This window comes from Phoenix dactylifera, chromosome 3, assembly GCF_051530095.1.
Source record: "Phoenix dactylifera cultivar Ajwa chromosome 3, Ajwa_hap1_PhDact_Kaust_v1.1, whole genome shotgun sequence".
NCBI lineage: Eukaryota > Viridiplantae > Streptophyta > Magnoliopsida > Arecales > Arecaceae > Phoenix > Phoenix dactylifera.
Window position 1 is genome coordinate 15,241,437 of NC_143192.1, and position 10,535 is coordinate 15,251,971.

The following is a 10,535-nucleotide window of genomic DNA, read 5'->3' on the forward strand; positions in this document are numbered from 1 at the left end:
TCTCAAAAAAACTAGTTGCCAAAAGATTAATCTTGATCATTTGTTTGAGAATGAGCCATCTATATTCATTTACCTGCTAAATGCCTTTTCTTTATTCTCTCTCTTTTCCCTTTTGATAGATTCCTAGGGTTTGCAAATGAGAGTGCGAAAGTTGTATCTTTGGAGTGGCCTGCCAAAATGATGCTTTTGGCCTTAGAAGAGAATGATCTACCTCTAGTTGTTTTCTAAGTACTATCCACCCCTATGTTGTACGTGTCGTAGTGTGATTTCTACCTCGCTACACTCGGTTGCACTGATGTACCCTTTCTCCTTTAAGTTTTTAGCCCAAATTTAATACTTTGCTCCCTTCATATAGTGAACTAGTCTAAGATCATCTTGGGGCGATCTATTGGAGTATGGTAGTGATGGAGTAGAGAGAGATAGAGTGCGAGTAGACTAGAGAGAGTGGAACCCTCTCTATTATGTGAGATCGATGCACTCTCGACCACTCATCATACACGGATGGCCGTGATTGGTCGACCAACCATCTCCAGCTCATTGTTGAACTAGAGAGGGTTCCATCTCAAAAAAACTAGTTGCTAAAAGATTAATCTTGATTATTTGTTTGAGAATGAGCCATCTATATTCATTTACCTGCTAAATGCAATCTAGCACACCCCCACACCCCCCCCCCCCCCCCCCCCCCTCTTCTCTATTTTTGATATTTTTATTATTTAATAAGGACAAAATATGGGAGTAAGGAAATTCTCGCAACCCTATAGAAGTGTTGATTCTTTCTTGGTTTGGTCGAATTGTCAGCTTGTTTGATCGAATTGTCAAGACTAGCCGACTTCTATCCATCAATTTAATTTGTTTGATATTTATCCTCAGGGCTGAGGGAGGATCAATGTCATTTCTCACATTGCTTCCTAAACTAAGCAATAATCCTTTTGAACCCTGAGCCCTGAGCCCCGAGCCCCACCTCAATAGGCTTAAACTCGAGTTAATTGAGCTCGACCGCATTGGATAGGATTTCCTTGCGCTTGCCGAGCCCTCCCTCGTCCGCAAAACCCTAGAACCCCTCGTCCCTCCTATTCCCCTCTCCCCAACCTCAGCGCCGAAGCCAAAATGGCCATCGTCTCCTCCTCCCTCCGCCACCGGTCCCTCGTCCTCCTCCGCCACTTCCGCCCTTTCTTCACCACCACTACCACCACCACCACCTCATCCTCTTCCTCCGGTCCTCCCATCTCCGTCTCCGTCGCCAAGTCCCGCCTCCGCAAGGAGTTCGACCCCGACCGCGCCGTCTCCATCCTATCCTCCGTCGCCGACCCCTCCGCGTCCCCTGTCTCCGCCCGCTTCGCCGTCGACCTCGCCGTCCGCCGCCTCGCCCGCGCCCGCCGCTTCGCCGACGTCGAAGCCCTCCTCGAGTCCCGCAAGTCCGCCCCCCACGCGGCCAACGAGCCCTTTCTCGCTACCGTCATCCTCTCTTACGGCGCCGCTGGCATGATCGACCACGCCATCCGCACCTTCGACGATGTCCCCCGCCTCACCGCTGCCCCCCACTCCCCGGTCTCCTTCAACGCCCTCCTCTCCGCCTGCATTCGGTCCAAGCAGCATCGCCGCGTCCCGCATCTCTTCGCCGACATCTCCAAGAAGCACGGTATCACCCCCGACGCCGTCTCCTATGGCGTCCTCATCAAGGCCCTATGCCTCTCCGGCAAGTCCGGCAAAGCCTTCGAAACCCTCAAGGAGATTGTGGAGGAGAAGAAGCTCGAGCCGACCACTGTAATCTACACCACTCTTCTGGATTCACTCTACAAGGAAGGGAAGCCAGAGGCGGCCGAGGAGCTGTGGAAGGAAATGGTGGGGAGGGGATGCTTTCCTGATTTGACTGCTTATAATGTTAGAGTCATGTATCGAGCGATGAACGGGAAGCCAGAGGAGGTTCTTGAGCTGATTCAGGAGATGGAGTCTGCTGGAGTGAAGCCAGACACCATCACGTATAATTATCTCATTACTTGCTATTGTAATGATGGGCAGCTTGAGGAAGCTAAGAAGGTTTACAAGGGTCTCAGGAAGAAGGGTTGTGTTCCGAATGCCACGACTTTTAAGATTTTGTTGGCTCGATCATGTGCTAATGGGGATATTGAGGCAGGCCTGGAGGTTTTCAAGGATAGCATGAAGCAGAATAAGGTTCCAGATTTCCGAACAGTGAGGCTCTTGGTGGAGGGGTTGGCGAAGGGGTCGAAGGTGGAGGAGGCAAAGGTGGTGATTGATGGGGTGAGGAAGAGGTTCCCGGAGAATTTAGTGCGCGGATGGACAAAGGTCGAGAAGTTGCTCGGTTTGAGTCAAGATGGAGAAGTATCTGAGCAAGTAGAAGCTGCTTAGAGAATTCAAAATGGCAGGGTATCTTATTGACTTATCTCTCTTGGTGGACTTAGATTGTCCATTGGCCAGTTGGGTTGGATCGGTAACATCTGCTTTGAGAAGGTACATAACTTTCCGAGGTACCAAACTGCATCTTTCTTGAGCTCTGCCTTGTTAATCGTGGGGTTTCTGAGCACAAAGGCTAAATTACCAGGAAAATTACTAATAAAATAATGCATTTTCCTTTTTTTCAATACAAAAAGTGGTTCAACTGAATGTTGCCCGTTGTGACGTGAGCTACTCTAAGATAATTGGAGTTTCTTTTGTGCCTTCCGATTGAGCATTATTCTATTGATTATTAGTCTCTGATCTTAAGATTCAAAGGGTTTCTTGAAACTATAATGATGATCAGTATCTTGAATCTACCTTACATTATTAAACAGTCATGTCATGTTTTAGTTTCATTTTATGGTTTAGGTGAGGTAATCATGTAACTTAGTGTCATGATGCCATAAGAATGTGCCTTCTTTTACCATGCTCTCTCAAATGCTACTTGAAACGTCAATCATGTCACAATGCCAAAATGTAAATGAAAACTGCCCAAGAATGAAGATTTCATTAAAAGGGTGGATAATTTGCGAGAAGTTGATCGCAAATGGCTGCTTTCTTCAGCCCATCTTTCATCTGGGTTCTCCTTCCATTTCCATTCATGCTCAAAAGAAAGTTATACTTGAGGATAATAACAAGAGAAAGTGACAAATTACTAATGGCTGATGAACTAAGTTTTTCCTTTCTTCTAGTAATAGTTTTACAAGGCAGGACTGATGTAGGAGAGAGTCGGCTTTTGCTCTACTCCTAGGATGTTGGAACTTGAGGAAGTGGAGGATTATACCACAAATGTTGGATGTGCACATAATTTGCAACAAGGTGTCTAGTTGGTATTTATAATAATTTGATTAAGGTAGGTATTATGATGAATTACAGGTTCAGGCATTTCTGTCAGTGAGTTTCCTTTTTTTTCAGGGGAAGGGGATGCACTCAGCCTTTTTTTTTTGTGGACATACTAGTGAAGTCATCATCAACACCTCTATATTTCCTATATGTTATATACTTGAACACAAACTGTATTTGTTAATTAGGGACTATAGATGAATGATCCTTCGAGTTCCACTTCTTCATTCATATGTACATATGTTCTATTCAAGATGCTATAGTTAAATTGAATCTTCAATTGGAGTGAGGCTTAATCACATAATGTGTTAAGAAGGGGAAGGCATGTGAACTTGCTAGAGAGGAAGAACATGGCATTAATGTTATGAAGGCTTGAACTAGGATTCCTAATTGATTGAATTTGGTGGTTGGTAGGAGAGTACACATTTGCTATCTTTCATGCTAGCTAAACATGGGGGAGAGTTGGTGGCTGAAATTCTATCAAGTTTGCTGTTTGACAAAGTATTCATATTGGGCAGTGCAATTTTTTATGAATCGTCGGTTTGTTATTGGCATGGTTTTAAAAGACAACCATATTCAATGCCTTAAAAGTCTGGCTAGGCATCCACCTTAACATTATGTTCCATGTTTGCATATATAGGATAATATTGATTTATACATTAATTTTGGATGTTGTCATATTATCAATGTTTTTAAAACTAGACCAGACTGACCCATTCAACCGATCGAATCAGGAACTGTTTGCTTGTCCAGTTTTGTACAAAGGATACTTTAAATATGGTCAAAACTAGGAGAATCGAAAGAAACGGTCAAACCAGCCGGTCCGGTTCTCAGATTCTTTTTATTGGTTTGTTTCATGGTGGGCTGATGTTATCGACAAATCGCCCCTAACCCTCCCTCCTTCGTGTCGAAGGCTTCAACTAATCACTCTCCCCATCCCTTCTCGTTTCCTTGAAACTAGAAGCATCCCTCCAATGCCTACTTCTTTTCCTTTACCCACCTTGAAACCATCTTCCCTCGCCTCTTCAAACCATCCCTTCTCTCCAAATCCACATCCAAGCTGATCGAACTACTCCTACTTCCTTGTCGGAAGACGACCTTGAGGAGCTGAAACCATTTGACTTCGAAGAGGTGAACAAGATGCCACACTTGTGCTACTCCTGTGTCCTAGTTCCTCCCTTGAACCAATATTTTCATTCGAAGATGAATCATCAAGCTTAGGGCTCCCACATGCCGAATATTGAATTCTCTTGTTGCCTACAAATCCACCACTCTCACTGCCTTCAAATCCACCTTGCTCTTCCCCTTTCCTTCCATGCCCAAGTTCCTCCGCCACATTTCAATCACTGTTTCAACCAAAGATCGAATCTTTACTAGTGCACAAGCTCTCCGGTACTCCATATGATCTAGGGTTTGAATCTTTGCGAGACTTCTGAGAACGATCAAGGGTTTTGTCGAGGCAAAGGGAGAAGATCCGAACCAGAATGCAATATAGGAGTTGTTGTCGAGGTGGGATCACTGGACCTGCCGGTTGGACCAGTCGACCTAGAAACCGGATAGTTTGTTGCTTCGTTGTCCGCCCGGTTTTTAAAACATTGCATATTAATAGTCCCGTTAACTAACAACATCTTATTATATAAGATAACTCATCTTATTTTATAGGATGATTATAGGATGACTTCATTTATTAGATTCAATATACACTCTTGGCTTTCGAATGTTCTCTCTCTTTTAGTTACTCTGAATTCATGGAACAGTCTCTTGTACACTTTATCTTTCTTGCTTGCTAATATTTTTATTTTCTAATTAATTGGGTGGGCCCTAGCCCTCACCTTGCATCAATCTACAGAAAAAAAAGGTATCTCTTAGGTTTCCTCTGTACTTATTGTTTATTTTTTTATTTGTTAGTTCTGGGCTGCCTGGACCTTTGGTTGCTTCCCTCGGTGCTAGGCCTGTTGGCTGGCTTTCTGATGCTTACAGTCTTTTAAAACTATAGTTATTAGCAATTTGAATAGACTAAAAAGTCAAACTTAGGAAAGTATTTTGGGCCTTTTAAAAGGGTAAAGGTAACTTGATAGGAACTTTGTTGTTTTCAAACTTATTAATCAATTCAACATCTCTTATTGTGCACAGTATTTTGGATGTTGAGTGCATTTGATTAGTTATTCGTGAAGCATAATTTATTGAAATTACAATCTTTAAACACCTTCTAGCTTTGTCTGTGGTGTCTATGCTTATTGTTAAGAGTCGATTATTTTGTTAGATCTCTATTCGATGCTCTATCATGAGGGGGAGATTGTACTAATAATTTAAAATTTGGGAATCTTGTAAATGATGGCTTGTCAAATAGAGAAACAATGACTATCAGCTATACTGGTAAGGCCGTGGAATCATGCAGAAACATCTACATGGGCCATGAGTGGTCTCATATGGCCTGCAGCATTGTGGAATCCTGTTCAGTAGCTTGCAAGAGGTACAAATTACTCATTTTTATGGGGAGGTCAACCGACCAGCAAATTGGCTGGTTAGTCATGCAAAACAGAACTTCCTCCTTTTTTAATAAATATATCTTGATGGTTTTCCTAATTATTCAGGAGTCTAGCTCTTGTTAATATTTCAGCTTTGTGCTATTGTAGTATGTAAGCCTGAACTGTCTAGTACACCAAAAAATTGGACGAAAAGAAAATGTATGGAATTGCAGTCATTGTTTCCTTCCAACTTTTCAGATGTAATTTATACTGAAAACACCAGATTCAGAAGTGGGGAACAAAGTTTGAGTTTTGAAAGGAAAGGCTACATGCAAACTGAAGGACTCTTGTGTTTTTTCTATTGCATCGACTGATTTCTTGTACTTGTGAGGCCCCCTCATCTTAAGCCAAATACATGCAGCTGCAGCCATATGCCTGTTTAAAACAGAATTAGATTCCGACGTAGCTGTGATTTTAAATCATTCAGCATTAGATGGGGTTCATCATGATGCTAATGTATATCCCATGCCTTCTTTTCTGCAGTCTTACTGAGAGAAATTGCATCATGGATTAGTAACATTAGCTGTAAGTAAATTCTCTTTTTTTTTTGAAAAAAAAACTAAGGTCCACAATTTTGGTATCGGGTATCGTACTGGTACGTCACCAGTTCGGTATTTTTCTCACTTTTTGTCATAGTATCATCTGAAACTAGATGGTACAGATTAGTACGCACCTCAGTTTACCTCGGTACGGATTTTTTACCAACCTGAATAGTGTTTCATACCGGTTTCGATATGGTAGAATATAGTACGCCACGAACCAGGCAGTTTAGGGTGGTGTGGCAAACACTGAAATTAATAATATTAGTTATATAGATCGCAAGTTGGATTTTGATTGTCTAAAATATAATTGAGTGGTCCATAATAGGGGAAGAAGTATCCATTTATAGATGCTTTATACATTTTGCCTTCATATTGTACCCACTTCAAGGGAGAGGAGACCTTAGCTACTCACTTGAATGATTTCTTACCATAAAAACTTTAGCTTACCCAATAAAATGTTTTGTTTTTTTTCACTTTCTTCTGTTGTTTAGATTCAGTTCAGTAGATAATTTGATCTAGTATACTTCATTGTGCATTTTGTTTTATTATCCCTTGGAAAACTCTTTAAGTCAGGAACTGATTGTTCTTTCTTACCTTTTAAGTTTCCACTAGGATATCTCCATGAAGAATCTTTAGTATTGCTTCTCAAAATAGAGATGTTCTTTGTATAAAATGATTGAAAAAGACACCCAAGAATCATCCCTTCTCTTGTTTCTAGAGGGTTTGCTATTGCTTGTGCACCAAAGATTTTTAGTAGAACTTTTGCAGTTCTGTATAGCAGGAGTATAGTTCTAAAATCATTTCGTTGGACATTATTGAGCATGCTTTTGATATTATAAATACATTTTCTCATGCCACATCTTGTTCAAACAGTCCCTGCTTTAAGAATTTTTTGGCTCAGTTGTGCAAGATTGGGGATTTTGAGGAGGGTTTGGAGGTATCCAAGGATAGCAGGAGTAATGTTGGTTGATGATAGAGGTTTTTGGTGGAGGGGTTGGTGAAGGGTTGAATATTGAGGAGGCCATGGTCTCTTCTCTTTTGCTTTTTTCTTGTTTTTTGGTCCCTCCAATTATGCTTGTGATTGTTTTCAAAAAACATCTTTATGCTATACAGTTGCAGTACAGCTTCTTCCATAGGGGGTGGATCAGCTTTGGCAGGATTCCTCTATCGAAGATAGGACTGCTGTAATAAAGTTTGGAGATTCTTTACATATGTTTCACAACTGCAGGCTTATGGATCTTGTAGTATCTTCATTTTGCTAGTTTTATTTGAAATCCTAGACTTTGGCTTCCCTATTATGGAATAAAAATTTCCACTTTGACTGCCTCTGTTCCTGTTATGGTGTATTAGACAGCAGTTCCTTATGATTCGGAACAGTCTTCATCCCATACCCCTGTAATAATGGTAGAGTAAGGGCTCAGGGTACCTTCTATGAATGGGACGGAGAAATCGATCGATACCGCCTTTTCAACTTCGAGCTAGGCTTTGCTGACTTGAAAGTCCAGGTGGAAGTAGTCAGAATTGCTTTTTCTGGACTTTAGGTTCCGGAATGTTACGTAACATCAAGGAGAAATCAAAAAGCTGAAGACGTTTACTCAGCCTTTGGGAGAGGGTCGTGCTCTTTGGTGTGCTTGCTGGTTTATATTATTCATTTTTTGTAGGTAAAACTGTTAATGATCATGTTCCAGTTGATGAAAGAAATATCAGGGTAATGTGGTAGACATTTTGGCTCAGACAAGAAATTACCCTGGCTTAGATGCAAATGGTAATGTTGGTTGATAGGAACTATTGAATTCTTGGTTTGGAATAGTAACCCTTGATTGCCAGGAAGAGTAGGGCAAGACCTTGAGATAGAGCCAGCAAAGACTTTTCCAGGTTGACAGCTTAGAGTTATCAGTCTTTCAGGGGTGTAACAGATTGAGGAGGCTTGAGTGTAGAAGTACTGGCATTGTATAAATTCAGTTGTCAACTGTCATGCCCTTTTGCGGATTGGCCGACAAAGAAGCCCTAAATTGCCATTTTTGAGGCAATGATTTAAGTGCTCCAGATTTCTACAGTACGTTCTTATTTTAAGCTCTTTTGCTATGATGGTTGAATATTAGCAATGTAGTTCTGTAGTTTTGTGTAACTTGGTCCAAGCCATATTATCTTTCTTGCAATTTAATCTCCACTTTAGTTAAATAGGAATGGCTAGTAGTAGCAGCAGCAGCGGCTACCACTACTAAATTTTCTCAATCAAATGTTAGATGAGGAAAATATGGAGATTTTAAAGAAAACCTGACATTGTTGATAATATTTAAAGTTATCATGAAAATGTTATCATGCAACCAACTCGAATTAAAGACAAGATTTTTATATTTTCGGTTAACATTTTTAATTTTTCTATGAAAAAGAGATAATAGTATCAATAAATTATTTTTGAGTGCACTTATGCATCTCTCTCTCCATGGTTGATTCTACAGGTGCTTTAGTAGATTTTGGGCATGTTGACGTTGAGTTGGTAGATTTTGGTGAATTGTGGCCAGATTCTTAGTGGATTCTAAACATCAACAAAGACTTTCCATAACTAGGTAAGAATGACTTAAGACTTGAATTCTCTATGATGCGTGTTTTGCATTATAAGAGGTTGTAAAATCCTATATAGCTACCACGTCATTCATCTCGAAGACATACGGCTATTGTTTATCTTTAGAACCAAATACAACATGTTTAGCGGCAAACACAGTGTTGTATATTGAACGCCAAGTGTCCGTTTCAAATTGAATGATGTGGTGGCTAATCTAAATATCTCTCTGCAGTGCAAAACATGCACCGTAGAGGATCCTACTCAAACTGCTAGTCATCCATGGTTATGGCTTCTAGTTTCTTTTCTAGTTTTAGTTCTTATTCTAATTAGCCTGCTAGATAACTTTTAGTTTGCTATTATTTTATTTGTGGTTTTTTACTTCTCATGTAGGTTATGCTAGCACCTCTCTACCTTTACTAGGTTCTCGATGGAGATGGTGAGAGGAAAACAAGCTAAGCAATCTTGATCATGGCGGAGATGAGAGCAAGATAAACAAGGGTTAATACTGATAATGAGATAATGTAATATGGAGACATTGTAGGAGAGAAAGATGCAAGGGATGGGATGTAGATACAAAGATGGTTCAAGATATTTATCACTTGGGTCATGACTTGGCCACCGGTCAAATTTGGTCCGGGCTTAACGGCCATAACATTTTTCTTAATCAACAATTAACGTGAGAGATGAAAGAAGAGTCCATCAAAATCTTGGCTTGTCTCTCCTTTTTGATTTTTTTAGAGAGGTTCAAATTAAGAGTGTGTCAAACTTCTCTAAATAACTAATATGCAAAATAAAATAATAGATGATCTGACAATCAAATGGGATTGTTTTTTATGATATTTTTAAAATTTTGTTGATTTTTCAAGATTGGTGATATTTGTCCTCTTCGATACAAGTGTACATTTGGAAAATCTGTGTCCTTAAGTAAAGATTTTAATACAAATAGTATCAGAGTCCAGCCCATCCATGGCATGTGGTTTTTGGAACTAACAATGAGCCGGTTATGTTTTTGGACTTTTTACCCTGCGAGAATGCTAAGACTTACATACAAGTTAATTTGATAAACACTTTTAAGTTATAACTATCATGAAGAAAAAAATGTGATATTCTTTAAAAAAACATTTATATCCAAATGACACTATATGTATACACAAAAATTGAATATTAATGAATATATATATATATATAATAATGTGACAGAGTTGAAATGAATTTTTTTCTCTGTGGTAGATATTTCTTAACTCTAGGTATGACCTTTTCACTTTTTCAAAGACGTGTTCGAATTATTTAGAAATCTTGCTAGCTGTAAACAGCCCCTAAAATCTAGTCACTTGAACTTGTCGAGGCTGGTTGGCTCAGAAGAGGATTCAATTGGTGATGTCAATAGCTCAATATGAAGCACCAACTCCAAACTCATGAAATACCATGGAGACTTCGGACTCTAATTAAAAAGAGACTTCGGACTCTAATTAAAAAAAATCAATGAAAAAACAAAAAAATAGTCAAAAGAAATAAAAAAATATTATTTTTATGAGAATAAAATTTTTCTATTTCATAAAAAAATCATAAGAAATATAAAAAACAACTTTCCTAATGATTAAA

At 39.7% G+C, this 10,535-nt stretch overlaps 1 protein-coding gene across 3 annotated transcripts; it reads left to right on the top strand.

Annotated features, from left to right (window-relative positions):
- Nucleotides 1-1,010: 1,010 nt before the first annotated feature.
- LOC103697709 (Tetratricopeptide repeat (TPR)-like superfamily protein) lies at nucleotides 1,011-9,772 on the top strand. 3 transcript variants are annotated; one of them, XM_088717858.2, is made up of 3 exons: nucleotides 1,011-2,469; nucleotides 8,830-8,937; nucleotides 9,324-9,772. In XM_088717858.2, exon 1 carries the CDS (start codon nucleotides 1,108-1,110, stop codon nucleotides 2,365-2,367), a length of 1,260 nt encoding a protein of 419 aa, XP_088573984.2. In that variant the 5' UTR covers nucleotides 1,011-1,107; the 3' UTR covers nucleotides 2,368-2,469; nucleotides 8,830-8,937; nucleotides 9,324-9,772. The 3 variants fall into 3 exon arrangements, with proteins under 3 accessions (XP_088573984.2, XP_088573985.2, XP_038978707.3); XM_088717859.2 differs by lacking the exon at nucleotides 8,830-8,937 and having other exon boundaries at nucleotides 9,324-9,460; XM_039122779.3 differs by lacking the exons at nucleotides 8,830-8,937; nucleotides 9,324-9,772 and adding an exon at nucleotides 5,648-5,784.
- The last annotated feature ends 763 nt before the right edge of the window (nucleotides 9,773-10,535 follow it).